Here is a 23,857-nt window from a genome sequence, read left to right as displayed (position 1 = left end):
ATGCGGTCAGAAGAAAATTTATGACATTGATGATAGAAGATGAGATCTTTACCAACTAAGCTAACTATTCTATCAGATGAGTCAGACTATTGTTCTTTACATAACTTTGAAATTCGATTCAATACGACTTCTTTAAGAAATTAGTGTATGCTTAATGTCATCGTCGTGCATGCGAATTAAGGTACTTGAATTCTTTTATTTAATTTGTGATCATGTTTTTATCAAGTTTAAACACAACTACGGTAGGTTTTACCTTCTGATTAAAGTTAGAAGATGAGAAGTTGGGTTAGCTTCATAGAAGATCAAAATCTAATTGGAAATCAAGTTTATTGCATTGTTCTCACCCTTTATTACTAAGTTATGTTGTAATTATGGCTTCCAAAAGTCATTTTCAACAATTAGTTTGCCAAAGTTGAAAAAGAAGGGAAATGTATTTGGGATAATGACACCAGTGTGGCTGCATTAGTGACACTTACTAGTTGCTAGCCGTAAAACCTACTTCAACTTTGATGTTGCACAAATTAATGTGTTGTATTTATTCATTCCTCATATCAGTTTTATGGCTATTGTAACTCCCTTTATGGACAAATCAAATTTCAGATCGTTTTCCACAATGCTATCCGAGAACACAATGTCCAAACATAACCCATCTAACAGTATAGTAAAACAATGCTAGAGTTAATACTCCTATGTCATGCTAACTTGGCACTGTGGATACTGGATAATCCCACAAATTACTCTTAAGCATTTGGTTATAGATATTAGATACCAAATAAAACACCAATAGAACAAACTCACAGTAGTGGAAATTTGATAACTTTTTTTTTACGTCGCAAGAATGTACAAGACTAAATTTTAAGTGGTTGTTTAGTATACACTAAATTATGTAGGCAATAGAAATTTCCCATGATTTTCTAAATTGGGTACTTGTTTGGTTGACAGGAAATGGGGAAAATGAGAGCAATGAAAATTCCTACAAAATGTGGGAATTGATTTACCCAAGCCTCTTTGGTCCTTCAAAATTCCTACATTAATTCATGGAAATTACAAATTCTTTGATGTCAACCAAACACATTAGTCAATTTCCTAGGAATTACAAAAGGGAAATCACTTCCTAGGAAATGAAACTTTTCAGAAAAAGTAAATTCGAAAAAAACTTAATCTACCCACCAAGTAGACTATCCATCATAATAAAAACTTGTTATGAGTTGTGGTAATGTTTTTTTTTTTTTTTTTGTTTTAGGTAGATTACTCATCATAATAAAGAGAGTTAAGCTAATAACAAGGACCTAATGTTTTGAGTTTTTCACCGTTAAGGACCTGTAACTTTTTTTTTCACCATTTGGGACCTCATCTACCTTTTCCGGCCAAAATTTAACTAATGTGAGTTAAGAAGTTGGGTCCTTGAGTTAAACAATAAATAAACAGATTACTTTATCCACAAATTCATAAATGAATAAATTCTTCATTTTTAACTTGTTTGTCAGATTACTTTTCTTCTTCCTCCTAATTACTTCATTTCCTAGAGCATCAAAACTACTCCATCAGGGCACCACCTCCGTGACTCCATCACCACTCATAGCAAGTCAAATTACCACAAAGCGCATCACACCTAACCCCAAAACTACCTTATGAACCACAACCCCTCGACAAACGGATCTTGTACATAACAAAATAGATGTGATCATTTTGGCTCGGCCCGGCCCGTTTTTGGGCCGGGTTTTGGGCAGAATTTTTCGTCCCGCGGGCCGGACCGGGCCCGATCGTTTTTTTTTTGTTTTTGGGCAAGCTCAAAACGACTTTTTAGTCTATTTTTTGGCCCGGCCCGTTTTGGCCCACAAAAGCCCGCTAAGCCCGGCCCGAAACAGCGTGCTTTGGACACAAAAATTCGGCCCGAATTTAGGCCCGGCCCGGCCAGGCCAATGGGCAATTTTTTTTGGCCGCGGCCCGGCCCGAACCCGGCCCGGCCCATGATCACCTTTATAACAAAATATCAACCTATCTTTTTTCAAGTCGAAAAGGGTAAAAACATCATAATTCATAACTATATATCAAAGAAACTGAGTTCATCGCTTTTTTAGATTGCGCATCATAATGGCCAGTTGGCCACCATTCAGGCAGTCGCCAAATATATCAAATTTGAGACTATGAAATATCATAATTTAAACGCAATCTATCACCAATGAATACAATTCAATTAATTTCTCAACAATTTGATATCATGTACAATAGATGAAAACACACTCCATTGTAAATATCTCACCCAAAAATACACAAATTTCAATAAAGTTTGACTAAAAATCCCAAAATAAATTGTATGTGAAAATTTCCCAACAATTAACCAAAAACGGAAAAGTTATCGATAAAGTTTGACTAAAAATCCCAAAATAAATCGTATGCGAAAATTTCGAATTCACAAAATTTAATTCAGATTTTCATAAATAATCAGCTTTTTCAACTATAGTAAAGAGAGTAAAAAGTATATATATTTTTGTTTTTATCTGCATAACTGCATTTCTCTAACTTCCTTTGTTTTGTGTTTGTGATTGTAGGAATTAACTAGAAAATGATGTTTTTGTGTTTGTGAAATTTTTTCGGATATATTAGCTAGCAATGGCGGTTGTGTTTGTAATAGTAGGAATGATCTTGTGGTGGTGGCTGCTACATTGAGGGGATTTTTTTTATGAGAGTAGTCAGTGGAGAGAGGAAGAGGTGAAATTAGAGGAGAGAGAGAAAATTGCAAGTAACTAAAAGTAGGTAATAAAAATGCAAAATAAAAGGAAAAAGGAAATGATTTACTTCAGGTGAGTTAGAGTAAGGTTAATGGGCCGGATTTTTAATCATAGGTCCTTAAAGGTGAAAAAAAAAGTTACAGGTCCTTAAGGTGAAAAACTCAAAACTTTAGGTCCTTGTTATTAGCTTAACTCGTAATAAAGAGTACCAACATTTGAATTTGACAAGAAAATACTTCAAAAATGTTGTAACTTTGTGATCAATAACCTAATTGTTACTCCGAAAAAATTTGCAGAACTATTTCAAGTAGTATATTGTGTATAGTGTATGTTTTTAGCAGCTTTTGGTCCATTTTCCCACTTAAGTTTAGATCCATTCAAAATGGGGAGTAGCTTTATTGAATATTCAATGCGCCGAAATGCAATTAAGAAGACCGTCCGTAAAAAGAATTAAAAGCATAAAGTATGGTCTAAAAAAGAAGTTAGGAAATTCGTGTATTGATTTTTTGTGTAGTATTTTCCCTCCAAAATTGCAGCATGAATATTTTACAAACTGCTATATAGGTTTACATAGGAGGAAAATCTTTGATCCTATGATGTTATTTTTTCAGAACAAGTTTCATTCAATAGAAAAATCGAACTATATGTCTCAGGGGATTTCTTATCACAACAAAGTGGTAATGATTAATTTGGTATGCAACGATAATACTAGTAATCGTAATAAATTTATAACTACTTTCGTGAAGGTCACATGCTAATATCCGTAATAATACTTGTACATTTATTTTTAATGGTCCTACACATGCTATAGATATTGGAATGAGCATATGGTCTCACGTTTGTGTATCACACAATATGAAAAATGATCCAACAATTTCAAGTTTATTTGTGAAATTTACTGATATGAATCAACAAAAATGATTGTTACACATTGCAGAAGTATCATATGATATATTCAGTGGCGGATCTAGAATATATATATAGTGAGGACAAAATAAAATTAAAGAAATTCAGAGGGGTCAAATTTATAAGGAAATACACCAAAATCTCAAAAAATTAAGAAAATACCATACTTTTTAAATTTGAGTGGGGTCAATTGACCCACAACTTGCTATGTGGCTTCGCCATTAGATATATCCAATCTAGTATCTAACATATGCAGATTGTTATTGTTTGAAAATGTTGAAATGAACTACATCGTTCAACATCTCAGTGAGTTCAATTTGGACAAAAGCATATGTTTTCAGGGGGGGATACTGAAAAAAGGGAACAGTTAGAACTATAGAATCAAGAGTATGAATCAAAATTTATGCTAAAATTCATACACCAGTGTTAATACATTAAATAGTACTATTATTTACATATCCCTAACTATTGTGCCGTGTGCACTTTAACTAAGCTTCACTAGGAGGATGAACTTCTTAATTTTATAACTATGATACAAAATAGTTGCATATCACAGTAACATTCTTTTTTGTAATTTTAGCAAAAATGACTAACATATTTAGAAATTTTGCGGAAAAGAGGGTATCTGATTAGGATGTTCAATATAAAATATGGCCCCCAAAATTACGCAAAAAAAAAAAGTAACCAATGAAATATACGCTATTTGTATACCAAAAGTTATATATTAGACGTAAGTCACTCATCATCTGATGCTTATGTTACTCGACTCTGTCTCAGGTGAGAAAGGAGGAGGAACATTCTTCAAAAGCCCTATATCATCATCACTTTCATGGATATCCACTACAACCTGTTTTTGAGAATTCTCCATTTCTTTCTGTATTCCTTTCAATGATTCAAGAACTTCTTTCATTGAAGGCCGCGCTTCTTTATCTTGCTGTAAACACTGAAAAGCCACTTCTGCTACTAGTTTTACCATCTTATATGCAAGAAAATCGTTTTCAACCCCAAGTTTAGGATCTATCAGTTCATCTAATGCATGCTTCTGAATTCTATCAACTGCCATATTAGCCAAATTAATGTCATGTCTATGCCTTGTAATATCTACTGCCACTTTTGATGATATTAGCTCTGCTAGCACAACTCCGAAGCTGTAAACATCGCTCTTCTCAGTGAGCTGATAGCATTGGTAATACTCAGGATCAACATAACCAGGGGTTCCTTGTGGTGCTGTAGAGACATGGGTTACATCATTTGGAAAAAGTCTTGATAACCCGAAATCAGCTACCTTTACTTGGAAGGTGCTCTCTAAGAGAATGTTTGTAGTTTTGACATCACGATGTATGACATCGTTTTCATGGAGGAAAGACAGAGCTTCTGCTGTCTCAACAGCGATGCTCAGTCGTGTTGACCAAGGAAGTACCTTAGGTGACTGTGAAAGTTTCCCATGAAGATGATCAGCAACTGTGCCGTTGGGGATGTACTCATAAACGAGGAGAAGCTCTCTGCTTCTCCTTGAGGTGCATCCGTGAAGGGTGACCAAGTTCTTGTGTCTTAAACGAGCTAGAATGTGGATCTCATTCATGAACTGTCCCATATGCCTGCAGCTATTCTCGTATAAGCGTTTGACTGCAACTAAACGTCCATCATGGAGCTTACCTGAAGGGAGAAAATCAAAGAAAGATGTCTTAGAAAAAAAATCATTAAACATAACCTTATTTTCAACAGGCAGTCATTGACTCATTGTAGAACCAATTGTTAAGATCCTCTGTTCACTTCATTCGAATCTTTCTGAGCTGAGATTATTTCGATCGAAATTGAATAAGATTGAATGTTATTTTTTAAAGTTGTAGTGCACATGACCTAAGATATGCAAAGTAAATTGAGATGATGAGGGTATTCACCATACCATAATAAACAGTACCAAAGCCACCATCTCCAAGCTCCTGAGACTCATTAAAATGCTCGGTAGCTTCTTCAAGCTCATCGTAGCTGAAGACCTTGACACCGAGGTAGCTGGCAGAATTTTCAAAATCAGACTTTGAGGAAGGATAAGAGGGGAAGCTCGGAGACAGGTTGGTTGAAGGACTAGTAGTATAGGGTTGGCTTGACTGATAACCATTGCTTGAAGGAAGGCCAATGCTCGGATAATTGGGACCAAGATCTTTGGATTTAGCCAGGGAGATGGACCGCCTTCTCCTTTGTATTATGATGATACAGCATGCGAGGACAGCAAGAACTAGTACACCTCCAACGGATACACCTGAATACAAAACCAAGAGAAAATTTTGAGACTGATGTAAAGAAATGATCTTGGGCATAATCAATACTCTTCTCTCAGGACAAAATATATGTACCTATTATAATTGCCGTCTTGTTAGACTTACCTGCAGTAACAATAACAAAATGCAAACAAGTTAGAGTAATACTATACCAGACCATAGATACAAAATGAAAAGCAAAAGGCAAAACCAAAACCGAAGAGAGGAACAACAATGTTAAAAAGTAAAACTCTGAGGTAACCTTGACGTTAGGGGAAATTGCTCAAATTAACCCTGCGTGTTGAATAACTGAAACTCCTAATGGTAGTTTAACTCCGTTAGTCAATTAGTGCTCTAGCCCCTAATACTAGAAAGGGCAACTTATTAACTTATGCTCTTCTTTTCTCACACCATATACAACATATACGAGGGGTTGCATTGGACACGGTAATAAAAAAAATACAGTTTTTTTTTACAACGGGAAAGAGAGTTACACTGCCATTAGAAGCAAGGTCATTTTGGAGTCCGAATTGTAACCTAAGCGTTACCTGATTCGTTCGAAAGAAGGTTATGAAGCTAAATATGTTCTTAAACAAATGTATAGGTTATTCCAATCTTTTTTCTGCTATGTATCCTTATCACAAAGTTGAGCGCTTCTCAAGAGTTATTCTCTCCAACTATAGTCAAATATATATCATTTCAGTTTATGAAAAAAAATGCCTGACATCAGATAACTATAGTCATCCCCTGCATAGCATAATTATTATAAGATATACTTTCAGAATATAAAATTTGCCCATCACCATATGATGCAAGACACAGTAATATTACTAAGGGAAATCTTCTAGTCAATAGTCTTCATTTCCATGGGCTGTGTAACAAAGTTGACTTTTTTTACAAAGAATTCAACGACATGAAATTCCTAATCGTTTACCATTATGCTTCTTCTGGAAGATTAGGACTTTTACTGGAGATGAAAAAAAATGATGTGAGCAGAAAGTGACTCATGTACGGCTACTGTAATACCGTGTCAGTAGAGTTATCAAATCTCCAACTCACATATGATAATAAAAGTATTAAGAGAAAAATATGAAGAGATGTAAGTCCATTGTTACATGGAACGCAAAACTGTTTCGAAAGGTGTTATGGAAACGGGAACGTGGGACGCAGCCTCTAGAGTAAACTAGATGGACTCCTAGACCACGTACCACATACCACGTTCCGGGATGCGTCTCCTAATTTAGGTACAAGTGCACATCATTCCATCTAGCACATAATGCATGATATCTAGTTTTGGTGAGTAAAGAGTGACAAGAGGCATTAATGTTAAACAGGCTCAATCCTTGAGTACCACCACCTCATAAGACTTTACTAGGTTGACACGAAGGGATCCCTATATATAAAATGCCATTAAAAAAACCACAGGTTAGTGGTGTATCACAATTTACACGTTCTGCTAAGCATTATTATGGACCCTATTGATTGAGGCGACCTTGCTCTCTTCAACTTATGAAATCAGTTTCACTTAAACTTGATCAGACATAAACATCAGTTTTTCAGTTAGCAGAAATCAAATTCGATCAGCAAGAATCGTTTTCAATTAGTAAATACCAATTTTGAAAAGCAAAATTAAGTCAGCTAGATAAAACAGAGTAAAGAATCAGCTAAAAGAATCAGGAAAAGAAAGCAAAGGGATCATACCAGGGCATTTAGTAGCATAAGGATGATCAAGACAATAGCAAGTGAATCTACTCATAGTAGTATTATACCCACATTCCCCACCCGATCCACGACACTCATCACACAACCTATTCTCTGCAATCCATTGTAACTCAAAACCATAGCGTAACGCAGCCATTAAGCTGAATGTATCTATTATCCTTAGAGCAGATGATTCATAATTAGTAATAGGCACAGTAACACTTCTATTGCACCTATCTAGAGGTATATTGCCATAGGTCGACTCCAGTTCCTCAGGCACGAAGTAACCAAACGGACTACGAACATCACTACTTAAGTTAGCACATAAGAAAGAATTAGCCACTGGAGTAGTAACATTAGGACAGTCATAGTAAAAGGTGACATTTTCATCCAGGTCTGCTACGTAGCTAAAGAGGGTCATGTTTATGACTGTATCATGCAAATTCTCAGGGCAATAACCATTCCAATAGTCTTTTCTCGCGACAGTGACAATGGGTTGATCAGGTTTCACTCCAAGAACGTAGTACTTCTCAGACGACGTCACAGAGATATCTGGAGGAATGCTGCTACAGTTCAGCTTAAACCCGGGATAACCACAGTAGTCAGGACGTATGTGACCATCATAAAAAGGATAGCTCAAGCTCGAGACAGTTCCACACTGGAAAGACGTGTTGCAGGCTTCATAATACTCGTCATCAGCGTAAGCTGAATGTAGGAGGTTGAGTAAGTATAAGATGAAGGAGAAAGAAGGGAGAGAACAACAAGAGAGCTTCATGTTAGAGGTGATGAGAAATGAGAAAGTTTGATTATGAACCTTTTTTTTTTTCAAAGCGGTTGTTGAAAAGAAGAATAGCCTCCAATTTTACTGGTGAGGGCCAGGGTTGTTAGGAGACTAAATGGCTTTTGAACATAGACTTGTAAGGTAATATAACATGGAACCTTCCTGTCAACTAGGGAAGAAAAATATAAATGTGTAAGAAATGATTGCCTTATTTTTCCTTAATCTATAAGAGACTTGCTATTATTTATCATACTTTTCTAATTTATTAAAATTTCCGTTCTTTGGTACACAGCCATCTTTGTCTTTACCAAACACCCTGAGCCTGGTCAATCTGCAACAAGAGTTGAGTTTCTTTGACTTCCTAGACCATTTTTAGGAGTTCTAATTTTGTTCCAAATATCTGATTTATTAAGAAATCATATGGTAAACTGAAATTGTTTAACAGTTTTTTTTCTAGCTTTTCAAGGATGGCAATAAGAACCTATTTCGCCTAGCTAATCACTAAAGGTGGTTAGTGGGTCAATTCGAGCCTAACCAATTTTTACAAGGCTGTGCTAAAACCGGTTTGGGATCACTGTGATTTTGGTCCTAGACAAACCTAGCCAAAGAGTCGAAATGTTTAGTTCACAACTTCGCATTATGCTCCAAAATTTTTTGGTCTAGACTAGACTAGTTCGTTAAATGGATTCTCAATTAATATATAGAAATCAAAAATTTGTAAAGTACACAATAACTCGACAACCAATACAGTTCAAGAATGTATGGAACCATATTGACTCTAGTTCAACCCCTGGCTGAACTTGCCCACAAAGTGACCCAAATCAAGTGCATTCACGTTAGTTTCGGCTGATTTTTGTGCAATTTTCTTAGGCTTCCTGCATGATTTCTAGGTCCTAAATATGGGTTTTACCCTTAAATCACGAAGATCCTGAATATGCCTGACCCTTTTTATTTGCAAACTTGGGCAGAAAATTCAGGCCCAATAACTTGATTTGGGCAACTTTATGTGCAGAAGTCCGGTCCAACCCGCCTCATGATCACCTTTATGACAATTTCATATATCACGAGCATATAAACATCAGACAAGGCAACCAAGAAATAGTAAAACATTTGGATGTGGAATCCAAAAACCATCATGCAGATCAATAGTTTGTATATGAAATTCCCTGGGCTAATCAGAAACCTGCATATAAGGACTAATAAACAAGGTGAAAGAACTCACCATTGCATGTAAAACCATGAACTCCATTAGAACAATAGCAAGTAAAACTATCCGTAGTAGTATTATACCCACACTGGCCACCTGATGCACGACATTCAACACATAAACTATAGTTTGCAGTCCAGTTTAACTCGAAACCGTTGCGCAAAGCACCCTGTAAGGTCAGCGGATCTCTTATATTGGCAATGAAAGATTGGCTTAGTGGAACATATGTATTGTTGTTGCATATACTTAGTAGGCTATTTCGATAGTGGGCCTCTGAAGGAGGTATAAAGTAATTTATAGAATCACTATTGGGACAAGGAAACACATTTGCTGCAGGTAGGCTGCCTGGAGGAGCAGAAGCTGCAGAACATTCGTAGTATAGGGTAACGTTCTCAACTGTTTGTACGAAGTTAAAAAGGGTTGTGTTTAAGGTGGTATTATACAAGTTTTCAACGCAGGGACCCCCCCAGAAATTTTCTTGAAAAACAGAGATATTATTTAGATTTGCATCCATCTGCAGAAGAAGGTATCTCCTTGACGATGTTGTAACTGATGATATCTCTGGATAACCATATTCACCGCTGCAATTGACTCTAAAGCCAGGATAGCCACAGTGTTCTGGGCGGTTTTCGTCGTCATAGAAAGGGTAGCTTATGTTTATATTTCCACACAAAAACTGCCCTGAACAATCTTCGTATTCATCAGCCTTGATGAATCTAAGGAGTTGAATCAAAGGAAAGATGATGAAGCAAGAAGATTGAACACAGAGCTTCATCTTCATTTCAGAGTTTTGAAGAAGGTTGTTGGTTTGATGGAGATAGGAATAAAGTTTGGTTATTTTATTTTGTCTTCTTGGATTACTTATTCAAGGAGAGAAGTAGTTTTTCAAAGATGGCCTTCCAGATTAATCAATGAAGTTACCAACTTACCTTAAAGCATTATCTCAAATGAAGTCAGAAGTTTGGAACAGAAGTTTTAAAAAGAATTGTCCTTGAAGTTCGATGATGTAATGAAATGTTGAAAGTTAAGTATTCTAGATATATCAAAATTCTAGTTGTTGAATAAGTATAACCTACATTAGACCAGCAATTTTGTAGTTATCCTGAGTTAAACTTGTCCATATGCAAACTTCAAAACTTTTGACTCCATGTCTCCATAGTCTATGCAAACGGCTGAATTTCATACGCTTTCCCATTTTTCCTTTGCCTTATAAGTATTTTAGTTTCCACTTGTTAGATGGGCTGATAAACTTGCATATAACGGTTTTACTATTGGTAGAGCTGATCAAGTCAGCATAGCTCGCTCAGGCCGGCCTCGTTGGGAGCTGGGACTGGGTTAGAGTGGAAGGATTTCCAGCTCGTATATGGTTCAAGATTATGTCATCGGATCAATATAACCCAGCCGATGGTAATTCATCCAAATAGTGACCTCACCCATGATCATCTCTAATGGTTAGCCATTGACTTCAGCTTAGAGGTGATCATGGGTCATGTCGGGCCGGGCTTTGGCCCAAAAAAGTGGCCCGTTTTGGGTCAAGTCTCAGACCGAAATTCCCACGTCAAAACCCGTTAATTTGGGCCGGGCCAAAAATTAGCCTAATTTTTTCATATTTAAACCGCCCGTGACCCGGTTTTTTTTGCGGCCTAAAAAATTAGGTCGGGTCCATGTTGATTACCTCTGCTTCAGTTTAATACAACCCGGTCTAATTTATTGGGCTTCGGCAGAGTTTCTTCACCAAAAAAGTGAACCCTCATAATAGAGGTGATCATGGGTCGGGCCGAGCCCCGCCTCAAAAAAATGCCCATTGGTCGGGCTGAGCCAAAATTCGGGCCGATTTTTTGTACCCATTGGCCGATATTTCGGGCCAAAATCGAATCGGACCAAAAAATAGACTAAAAAGTTATTTTTGGCTTGCCCAAAACAAAAAAAATCGAATCAGGTCGGGCCCGACCGTGGTCCAAAAAAATCTGCCCAAACGGCCAAACCCGCCCAAAAATCGGGCCGGGCTGACTTCATCAGCTCTACCTCATAATGAGCTCTAACTGCTATTGCTCCTAACTTTTCTTCAGCTCAATCTAACTCAGCCTACTTTACTGGGCTTGGGCACATTTTTTGGCCGTAAACTTGACCCCGCCCATGATGAGCTTTTTAAATTCTAGTGACGATTGTATAGAGTATAGAAACTAACAGTAAAGGCCTTGTTGCTCATTCTGATGCAACTAGTAATCTAGCATTACGCAATTAGCTGATGTAAACAAAAATTCCAACTTTGAACTCTTCTTCATTGGGGTCTTGTTAACAAATACTTCAATTTCCTGAGAACCATCGTAGTGACTCTAAGATACTACTTAAAACCCTAATTTCAATTTATGGAAAAGAGGGAAGTTTCCTATCAAATGAGTTCATAAAAAACTTGAGATTTCTTTTTTTTGGGTGAGATAAGGTATAGTTGACTGGTCAATCTCTAGATAATTAAATGTGTCACAAATCCTTTTCTGGGTGCTGGTGGCTCCGTGAGTGCACAGCTTCCAGGTAAATTCCTCGTATCCTATAACGCGTTGAGTTTTGCCCAAAATACTATTTGAGGTGAATTATGTTCCAGTAAAACAGTAGTATCTAAAAGCCCTGGACTATTTGGTGTCTTAACATTAAACATATGGTAATGATTCGTTGTTAGGAAGCAACGAATAGTGGTATTAATAACAATAAATTTTGGTGTAATTTAGTTTTAGTAAGAAAAGTTTGATGGTATCCCCTCAAAAAAAAAAAAAAAAAAGTTTGATGGTAAATGGTAATGCTTGTCCATCTCCGAACTTTTTTTTTTCTTTCATAGTTTACATTTCCATCCAATAACATGTCATTTACTACAACCTAAAAGCGAGCCGCAAGTATACTAGTTAGCTTTCCAAATTTTGGCAAGGTATATTAACTAGTTTCACTTCTTTGCAAGTTCTTTCTATATCTAGTGCAATAATGCACCTAATTGCTCCGCCAGTCCGCCTTTTAGTCACAACTCATAAAAAAAAATTCAGCTGGACTAGAAATATGATGCCTAAGTGCTAAGGTTGATTAGGAGTCCTTCACTGCATGCAAATGCCAAATCTTCCAAGTAAAACGTAAGGATAGATTATATTACTGAGCTATTTATCTCTTCTAGGTCACCTAGAAAACACACAAACACGCACACGCACACGCCTAAGCATGCTTAACTTTAGAAGTAAATGAAGTCATAGACTAAGTTAATTAAGTGACCTAGATAAGAATAACCAAAAATTTAAGGGGAGAGGGTTCATACCATCACATCTGGAATCATGAATATCGTCAGCGCAATAGCAAGTGAATCTACTTCGACTTATATTATACCCACACTCCCCACCTGATGCACGACAATCATCACACAATTCGTTGTTTGCGATCCACTCTAACTCAAAACCACTCTTGAAAGCTGCCTGTAAGCTTAATATATCTGTTATATTGGCAGCAACAGATTGGTAAACCGGGACAGATATGATGTTTTTGCATAAACCCGGTGGGATATTACCTAGGTAGGACTCCAAAACATCGGTCATAAAGTAATTACTACCGTTGTTTATGTTGGCACAGGAAAACTGAATTTCTGAAGCTAAAAATCCTGCAGAACACTCGTAGAAGAGGGTTACATTTTCATTGGCAAGAGTGTAGTTGAATAGGTTGAAGTTTAAGCTGGTATAGGACAAGTTTGGTGAGCAGTAATCATCCCAGTAGTCTTCTCGAGCAACAGAGATCGTATGTGAATTCAGACTCACATTCAGAAGATAGTACCTCTCTGATGAGGATGTCGAAATTGAAATCTCTGGCATATTATACTCATCACTACAATAGACCTTAAAGCCAGGGTAACCACAATATTCAGGGCGGTTTTGATCATCATAGAAAGGGTAGCTTAGACTGACATTTCCACACTGGAACGGCCTTTTACATTCATCGTGTCTAACTTCATTGCCTTCGATGAACTTACGAAGGGTTAAGGGGAAAATGGTGAAAATGAGGAAGAAGGAAGAAAGAACAGAGAGCTTCATGCTTGAGGCCTAAGGGTTTATGTAGAATTTTTGGTACTATTTCAAGGAGAGATATTGTTATCTCATATATATGAGTCAAGAAGCTGTTTCAGATATAAAATAAGAAATAAAACAAGCTTTTGGTAAGTGATGATGTCAAAGCTTGGAGTAACTATCGCTGGTCAATTGAAAGTGCAATTTTCTAAGCATCTTTGAGCTTGTTAAGAAACTATGACTTCATGTCCTAGCAAAACCATTAGCTGCTAGTTACCATGGGTTTCCTTTTTTAGTAAATTTTATTAGATCAAGTTGGTTTCCGCCATTAGCCAAGTCCAAAGTCGCTTTAATCATACAGGGGGCCATATTACTAATTATAAACCTTGGCCCCCAAATTTTCCTAATTATTTCATAGCGTTGTAAAAAACTGACCCAACTCTTTTACCAAACCCAAACCCGAACCCAACCTGAAATAAGTGGGTTTGGGTTGAGATTTTTGACCCATTTAAGTAAATGGGTTGATACGATTTACTCATTTAATTAAATAGGTTTGGTTAAGGTTGACATTTTCAACTCGAAATTAACCTACTTTGACCAGTTTAACTCATTAAAATACAAATTTCCTAACAAGTTGTGTTAAAGTTGGTGATAATTTTAAAAATACTAATTGTTGGACACAAAAATTGAAAAGAAAATCTAATCATGCATACTTTTATGTGAATTTATTGTTGAAAACTAATAAATTTTAATAAAAATTTAGTAGTAAATATGTAAATGGGTTGAACGGGTTATATGAGTAACTTGTTTAATAAACCGGTCGGGTCAAGGTTGAGTTTTGCAACCCGTTTAATAAACGGGTTAGGTTTGGATTGAGACATGATCAACCCGTTTATTATTAACCCGAACACGACCTGATCTGTTAATCATCCCTAATATTCCATATGATGATCATATCAGGAATAGGTATTACAAAAAAAAACCTAAACTTTAAGAGGTTAGGACTATGTAACTTAACGAATAGCACACTTCAGATTTTCAGACCCTCTAAAATGAAAGGATCTAGCCCGTGTGTTGCGCGCCTTCTAAGCTGATGACCCTGCAAGGCTGCAACCAACTAACCATATTCTAGTTTCATTTTCTTTATTCATTCAGATACTAAAATGTCTAAAACCCAATAAATTTATGGAATGTTTTCTCGCAGTTTCCACTTCTAGTATAAGACTAAAATTCCGCTACTGGTGATAAGACATAGGTCACATAGCTAACAACAGTCATTCTGATTTATGAGTTTCATCAAGGGAATTAAACAGCAAACAGTCCACCTGATTTCTGCTGACAGTGTATTTCTTATCTAGTTTTCATTTCTAGATAATTGAAATTCTCATGCACAGCCTTCAGAATTAAGGTTAATTTAACTTTACATCTGGACCTACTGATTCAAAGATCAGAATATAATCTATACAATCAGCAGTTGATTCTAACCCAAAACATTATGGTAAAACCATGAAAATCTCTGTTACATAGCATGCTGCAATCAATCTGGAAAGATGTATAATTCACCATCAAAGTGCCCTTTTTTCATTTTCACATATGCATGTCCTGTTTGGCAAATAGAGTTTAGAGTTTATAGTTTGTTGTTAGAGTTTTTAACTTTTTGTTCAGCAGATTTGATTGTTGATTTGACAACTTTTTTTTATCAATGTGTTTGGTAACAATTAACCGATTCTTAAAAGCTTATTGTCATTTGTTTGTGTGAAATGACATTTATAGAAATTTTAATACATATGGGTAGTATTATTATTAGAGGCAAAAAAGTCATTGAACATATTTTTACCTAATTCTCTAAAGAAAAAACTCCTATTATGAGCTTTTTCATTTTTGAGAGTTTTTATTCCAAAACTCTCTCTAAAACTCTCTCCTACCAAATACCTCTTTTAGAGTTTTTTTAGAGTTGTTTAGAGTTTTGACTAGTTTGCTCCAAAATTCTAATTGTCAAACACCCCATACTAAATAACTAGACTAAATAGATTAATGAGGATGAACCATACAGTAGTATAAATAAGCTTGTATTATACTGCTATTTTCTGTAAATTTTTAAGATTACTCTTACAAGAGATTAGAAATTTAATTTTGACCAAACTTTAGTAAAAGATAGAAAAGGGAAGCTCCCTAGCAAAACGGGTCAGAAACTAAAATTGCTGGTAGACTTTCTTTCGTTTTTTTTAAGGGAATTGCTGTTAGACTTTAGTGATGAAGGTATCCTTGACTGATCTCGACAACTACTTTTTTTTTATTTTGGTAGTGATACATAGCTTATTTTCTAGATCTGAGTTGTCATAAAGACTAAATGAGTTGAATTCTGACTAAATTATTAAACTTAATTCACCAGCAAAATACAATAGATTTTCCTCTCCCTCCCTAGATTTCATTAAGATATAGAATTTGGCACCTATTTCAAGCCCTCTTTTAATATTCTAGTATCAACTTCAATAGCAAAATAGTCAAACTTGGTTCACTTGCAAAAGGTTTGCAGTTTTTAACTGTTGGCTATGTCAATCGGACTCAAGTACTCGTGTTGGACATGGGTATGTGTCCAGGTTTCTAACTCGACTATTTTGTATATAATCTCCATGATATTGACCTAAAAATAGGTGTCGAAGTGTGATCAGACATGGTACTTGAGGTAATCTAAAAGTTCCTTGTAACATAGATATTCCACAAACCAGAGCCCAGAACGAGGTTCCATCCTAAAACCAATTGGCAATAGGAGGAGCAGCCCGCTTGGGTTACAAATTGAAAGCTCTTTGCTTACTTTTTCAATGTGGAACAAATACTACTCACACTTGCACCTAACAATACACGTGAGCCAGGATTAACTATAGACAGCATAGAGCCATAGAGTAAGATTTAAGCTTAGAATTCTAAAACATACCTGGCCTAGTTGGGCATTCTAATGCATAAGGTTGGTCAGGACAAAAGCAACGGAATATATTATCTCGAAGATCATTTCCACACTGACCACCTGATTCTACACATTTCTTACATTGATCACCATTTTCTCTCCATTGTAATATGAAACCCTCATGCAAAACCTCAAGGACAGAAGATAAGTTAACCTCCTGATCTGAAGCTAAAGTTTTCTGAATTGGTACGTTTACTACGCTGGTACATCCTACAATAGGAGCAAGCATCCCGGTTCTGAAGAACACGTCAACATGGGAACCATTTGTGTCGCAAACAGCGTGTCTTGGAAAGCCAAAGCTTACCATGGATGCAGCAGGACAGCCATAGAAGAAGGTCAAGTAGCTAGGATGGCTAAAGCTATAATCGAAGGGGCTGTCATCGGTGCTGGTGTTTATGGGGAGGAAAGGGCATATATCATCCCAAATATCAGCTCTAGCAACTGTGAGCACACGCGCTTCAGGATCAGTTGCTAAGATTCTGTATTTCTGAGATGAGATTGTAATAATTAGAACATCATTATCGAGACGATGAAGCTCGAATCCTGGTAGGCCGCAATATGGTGCTCTGTTCTCTCCCCAGAAGGGATACTTGAGATTTCCTACGGTACCACATGTAAAAGGTTGGCTGCAGTTTAAGAAATGCTCATCATAGGAGCTTGTGAATCTTATAAGGCTGATGATAAGAGTGATTAGAGAAAAAGATCTGGAAAGATGAAGCTGCATTTTATGAGAAGTTCGTGAAAGAAATAACATGAAGATTGAAGAGTATTGCTTTTATGAAATGGAAGATAGAGGAGATTGACTCATTCACTTCCTAAAATGTCATCAATAATCGTTGCCCCCGAAGAAAGGATCACTAGATCTGACTATTTTGGTTTTGGTTTGAAATTTTTGCAAAGATATGTAACTATAGTGGAATTGACTGGAGACTAAGGAAGTTAACTAGTCAGAGAGTATTGTCAAAGCACCATTTATTTTGCAGCTTCCATGTGTAGCAGTGACAGAAATGATTGAAATTTTTCTTAAACGACACAAATGCATGCAGTTTAAACTTTAGGCTTCAATAAGCTGGACTAAGTTATCTTGCTTCTGAATTATATTGTCTTATTGTAGTATCTATTATATATTCACTTTTTCCATATCATATTGTTGGTAGCCTTTTTTTTCTAATCTGACACTATGTTTACTCATTCTCTAGATCATCCAATATCCATGTCAAATACTTGACACTACTATATGGATGTACTCAACAATTTAACACGGGCATGGGCACTTGGACACTTCATCACCACCAGAAAGACGAGCAAACTTTTCACGAAACCGACCAAATACACATATAGTATCAGAGACTTAGCAACTTTCATCCAATGTGACTAGTACATGGAGTAACTACTTTCATCCAACTATTTAAATTTCTTTTAAAGAGGGGCCCACAAGTATCCTATCCCAGAAAGGCCAAGCATTTTAATGTTTAACTGGCCAGGGAATGGGGGTATGAGAACTCGACCCTGAGAGGCTGAGACTATTCCCTGGAAGCAGGAAAGTAATGTACTTTCATGATTCATCCAATGTCTCAAAATTGATGGGAGTATTATATGGTAAGGTTCCCTTTCTTAGTTATGGAAATGGATACTTAAATTAAGAAAGGAAAAGTATACAATTAAAGACGCGTGTTTGGGACTTTTGAGTATATTACCTAGATTCAGAGGAAAATACTATCAAATGCAATCACCTAATAATGGAAGAATAGGTCCTGAAGTGGTGTAGTAGGTTGGAATAAACAGAGAAAGCAAGAAAATGCAAGTAACCTGAGAGTTTGTTAAGAGAAATGGACCACATACCTACCACCATTAGATATCAGAAGGTAAGAAGATTCTTACGTTGACAAAGACATATTTAAGTAGTTGGACTAAAACATGTGCAGGTACCCTGAATTCACCCAGTTGGGAAAAAGAAGGTAGGAAAAACAAAAAGAATGAAAGAAGATCAGGATTAAGTTACACTGTTTTAGCCAAAACCAGGTTTAAGCACCTGAGTATCCTAATTAGAACTCGCAATTGATTCAGCTATGCTTTTCTTCATCTAAGATTTGATTTCCTACACTAGAACACATACCATGGAGATAATTATAATGACTGAAGACTAGAACTGGGCATACTCTTGGTCTTATATGCAGTAGTATCCAGTTTTGCATTCAAAGAACAGCACATTCCAGAAATGCACTCAAATCAAAGCAAAAACATACCTGGTGTTGAGATGTTACATGCTGTATATCTAACGTTTCCATCTGGGCAAATACAGCAAGTCTCATCCTCCTTAACATCGAACCCACATCTACCATTTGATGCTTGACATTGATTACATAATTCTTCACCCTCCACCTTATACTTTGCTTCGAATCCTTTTGCAAGAATCCGACCTAGAGTAGACTTTCCTATTTGCTCAGCTGAAGATTCAAGAACCGGAACCACAATGCTAGCATTACACCCACTTGGACCAAAGGCTCCCTCTATTGGATAAGCAGCAGTCTCATCAACACCACTGATCTTGCACGTAAAGTGACTAGGATCAGGAGTATAAGTATAAGGAGGTGGACACCCATACAAAACTGTAATATTCTTTGATCCAGAAGCATAATCAAATAGCTCGAAATCAAGTGTTGTATTTATAAATTTCTGCATGCAAATTCCTTTTAGTAAATCCTCCCTTGCAATCCTCAGAATTTGAGTTTCTTGATTGATTTCAAGAACATGATATTTCATGCCCTTAATTTGTATTATGGTGACATTTTTCTCACAACTCAGCCCTAAGTCTGTGTACCCACATAGATTTGGCCTAGTGTCGCCTCCCCAGAATGGAAACCCAACATTAGTGATATTACCACAACTGAAGAAACTCCCACAGGTATTATACCATTGTTGATCACTGTTACAACAGATGGGATAACAGATAATAAACAAGAATGTGATGGACCATATTATTGGGGAAGAAAAGAAATGCAACTGAAAGGGCTTCATCTCGCCAACAAGAGCTTAGACTAGTTGGCAAGGGGTTGTTCCAACTTGACCAGAGGCTCAATTTTGAGCCCTGAGAATGCAGTAAGAGCTTTACCCCTGCCCTCTCCGCTTGAATCCAAATTAGTCGGAGTCTAGTAGAGTCTAACTTACCGGTTGATTTTCACCTAGAAAAGGATTTCATCTCAGAGAATTGTGAGAATTAGAAAATGGTTAAGCTAAGAAATGAAGGACATGAAAATATATGATTGATCATTTTATCAACAATGAAGGAGGGAAAGTTTAAACAAACAAGTTGATTTGGTGGTTGACTATTGACTGCCAGCACAAGTTTTATTGTTTTCTTGCGTGTGTAGTCTTAGCCGAATTGTAATTGGACAACCTTCTTATTTTATTAGGTGAAGTGGAATCTTTGTTAGTTCCAGCTACCAAACAAACACAGTTGAATTATATATTATTCACAAATGACAATCTTAAAAAGGAGACATCATCTAAAATTCTAAATGATAAGAAAATATCTTGCAGATTTAATACTTCTATGTGGAGGACGGAAAATGAGCAGGTTAGGAATTAGGATAGTGACCTTATGCCTGATGGTACAAATACATCAATGGCTAAATACTTTTTCATTGCATTTTCTTACAATGTGTAAGTCAAAGTTCATCCCATTACCCTTCGCTCAAAAAAATTGTAAAATATATAAAATAATTAACTGATTGAAAAATAGTATGTTGTATCACCTATATACCTAATATGGAGTGGTTGCGTGTATTATCTCATTAAGAGGATTAAGGTTGGTCTACTGGTTGTAAGATCCTCTTTTCATCTCTAAAAGGGTTTGATTCTCACCCTTTATACAATGGAATCTCCATCTCCCCCCTCATTACCAGGGAATTCTCCTTACCTTAAAAAAGAGGAGAATTACTATCTCATTATACATAACTTTACAATACCCTCCAACCCTTCACAATTTGACAAGTTTTCCATCAAAGTAAAATATTCAATCCTAAGCAAATAACATGCAATCTGACTTATGTGGACCTGGTTCACAGTAAAATTAGTGTACACCAAGTTCACACACGTGAATCGGGACATACACTAGTATAATATACAAAAACCCACTATATCACCAACAGATACACTATATAAAATAGAAGTACACTATAACACAAAGAAACACTATAGCTCTTGCAACAAAGTATTATAGCACATGAGAAACACACTATACCATATACAAACACATTATATCGAAACTGACAATATTATCCTAATCTTCTATAACAGGTTCAATTGTACAATCAACTATAATACACATAAACACACTATATCACAAACAAATACACTTTATCAAAAAGAAATACACTATATCACAAACACACTATATCGAAACCGACAATATAATCCTAATCTTCTATAACGGGTTCAATTGTACAAACAACTATATCACAAAAACTGAAAAATAGAGTAAGAACTTGAAGAGGGAGAAAATGAAGCAGTTATGAGAGGGAAACTGAAAAGGCAAGGAAATCTGAGGAGCGAGAAAGACAAAATAGTAGAATTTCTAATCATTATAACCTATATAACATCTATTAGGTGCATGCTAATTAGTGTGCATTACGAGTTTTTTTAAATAAAATGTTATAATTCTTCCTCTAATTATTAAAAATTCTAGTATATGTGAGCAAGTACTAGGTTACTCCAAAGTCTGAAAAGCCTTAGTATTCAATTACATCAACACGGTACCGAAATGTCAGCCTGTGTAAGTCAAAGCCACAGCAGCCACAGCAGCCACATAAGTACATAAAACACTTACTTATCAAGCTGACAAGGAAATATCTATCATATTTCAAGAAAAAGAATACAAAAGATAAGTGTTAAAAAGATTTGCATACAGTGGGAATAATTTGGATTTAGAAATGAGTTGCTGAGAATTTATGAACATATTCTAGAACAGTTAAATGAAACCACATACAAATGAGGGCTTTAATTAGACCGAGTCAACAATAACAACCTTCACTCAACAGCCTCTTTTATTAGTAAGCTTGTACAGTGTGTTTGGTTCATTTTTAGTAAAGGAAAGCAAGAGAAGAGAAAGGAAGGGAAGAGAAAGGAAGGGAAGAGAAAAGAAAAGAATGGAAGTGAAAGGAAAAAAAACCTTAGCTTTCCATGTTTGGTAATAAATTTTCTCTTTCCTCCCAAATTCCCTCACTTTTGGGAGGAAAGGAAAGTTAAATTTTATTAAAGAGTCTTTCCTTCCAATTCCTCTCATTTCCTTTCACTTAATTTTTTTTTAATGAACCAAACATCGAAAAGTAACAAATTTCCTTCCACTTCCTTTCTTTTCCTTCCAAATTCTCTCTACCAAACAAGCTACTAAAGTCTCTACTAGATTTCCGATTCGACATTTCCAAGAAACTCATAATTTATAAGTACTTATAAGTTATAACGCATACAAACACTTACATTTCTTACGCTCTTTCTAAAACCCCCTATTCGTTGTGTTTGGATCCTCTAGAGTTGTAAAATAACTTTACAAGGTAAAAGAGTTTGAGTAATATCAACCATTGAATAAAAAATCAATGGCTCATATCTTCTCTTTTCAAAATCCCCCCATTTTATTTCATCTAAATCCACCCCTAAATCTTTCCCTTCCACCAATATGAACCTTTGATTTTAAAATATATGGCTCAGATACAACTCTACGTTATAGACTTCCACTAATACTCTAGAGAATCCAGACTCTTATTCGCCCCCGAGTGGTTTTCAAAATCCTTTATACCTCAACAATTCCAACCACAAAAATTCATAAAATCTCATTTTCTCACAAACAGATAAAACAACTCTACCCCAAGTTCCTTTAACTTTGAGGCTCATGTACTATTCTTAGTTCCAGCTCCAGAAATTTACCTTTGTTGGTGATGCCAAAAGCGCAGCAGCACCTACTATGAGAAATTTAGAACTCTACCCGTCATCATGTGATGTGAAAAAAGTTGCTCATTCCGTCCACAAATCTTTGCTCTAATTTTCTTTTCAATTAGTTTCAAAACACATAAAATTAAATTTGAGTATGTGTCCGGTATCGTATGATAATGTTTATACATTACTTTCTCCATTCTAATTTACTTGCAATATTTGAATTTGAATCTCCCAATGTACAACTTTAACCATTTATATCTTCAATTATTAATAAGTCACAATCATACAAAGTTGATATTTTACAAGTATACATCCAATATTCCACGTGATCATGGTGAACCTTACATATTGATCATACTAGATTGTCAAAGGACGGTGCATAAGTAGTGTAAAAGTCTTTATATTGCATGTAACTTGGAACACATGAAGTATATACTATGAAAAGAAGCACTCAGATAAGTGGAAGTTTGAAAATGGTAAACAAGTGGAATTATCAAAACAACGATGTAACGCTTAGCTCATGGTGGGTATGAAATGGAGTCAAAATGTTGAACTTAAAAGAGTGTGAATATAATTCTTAGGCAACTGCCTGATAGGGGTCAGTCCCTATTTAGACTTACCCAACCAAAAAGATCTCAAATCTTTACTTGGATATTCAAGCATTCAACAATTGCAATTGTATATTCAGATTGTACGACTCAATATTACCCACCTACAAGAGATGGGCAGCTAGTCGAAATCAAATCATGAATATACTTATGTACATTTTTTAAAAATTGAAATTTTATTAATTATAAAAGAGGAAGATCACACCGGTATATTCAGATAATTAGATTCGGTGCCACATGTAAACATTTATCTCAGATGAATCTGTAACTTTCCTGCGTAGACAATGTCGGTCCCTAGATTACAGACAGATTGAAATATCACCCACAAGCAGTAATAGAACTTCCAAAACACCTAGTAAACTAAAGGCTTTAATTGTTGGATTGCTGAGTTCATTGGAGGAAACTTTGCAGTTCCTTGAATTATTTGCAAGATTAATATCAAACTCTCCCCTTACCCATTAACAATCTCCAAAAACTCTGAAATTGAAGTGAAGTTCACTGTTCAACTTTCTTCATCATTTCCCCTTTGCTTCAACCCAATTTAGAGCGAGTTAACAGAATTCCATACTCTATCTCATAGATACAAATCGAATTTTGTGGATATCTTAAATTCATCAACATCAATGAATATGAAGATTGTCAAAGGTTGGTGGAAACATCAGCAACAAAGGCTACACTTTTTATTATGAAGAAAACCTCCCAGAACATTGTGGCTATCCTGGCTTTAGGCTCAATTG

General features: G+C 36.0%; 1 protein-coding gene across 4 annotated transcripts; it reads right to left on the bottom strand.

The window, feature by feature from the left end:
- Window positions 1-4,028: 4,028 nt before the first annotated feature.
- Window positions 4,029-20,016, bottom strand: LOC104906301 (LEAF RUST 10 DISEASE-RESISTANCE LOCUS RECEPTOR-LIKE PROTEIN KINASE-like 1.4). 4 transcript variants are annotated; one of them, XM_010695052.4, is made up of 4 exons: window positions 18,828-20,016; window positions 5,993-6,022; window positions 5,545-5,898; window positions 4,029-5,294 (listed from the first exon to the last, which is right to left on the bottom strand). In XM_010695052.4, exons 1-4 carry the CDS (start codon window positions 19,597-19,599, stop codon window positions 4,381-4,383), a joined length of 2,070 nt encoding a protein of 689 aa, XP_010693354.1. In that variant the 5' UTR covers window positions 19,600-20,016; the 3' UTR covers window positions 4,029-4,380. The 4 variants fall into 4 exon arrangements, with proteins under 4 accessions (XP_010693354.1, XP_010693367.1, XP_010693359.1 ...); XM_010695065.4 differs by lacking the exon at window positions 18,828-20,016 and adding an exon at window positions 12,881-18,793; XM_010695057.4 differs by lacking the exon at window positions 18,828-20,016 and adding an exon at window positions 9,601-12,868.
- Between the last annotated feature and the right edge of the window lie 3,841 nt (window positions 20,017-23,857).

The sequence above is a fragment of the Beta vulgaris genome, chromosome 2 (assembly GCF_026745355.1).
Source record: "Beta vulgaris subsp. vulgaris cultivar EL10 chromosome 2, EL10.2, whole genome shotgun sequence".
Classification (NCBI taxonomy): Eukaryota; Viridiplantae; Streptophyta; class Magnoliopsida; order Caryophyllales; family Amaranthaceae; genus Beta; species Beta vulgaris.
This window is presented reverse-complemented; position numbering and strand designations above follow the sequence as displayed.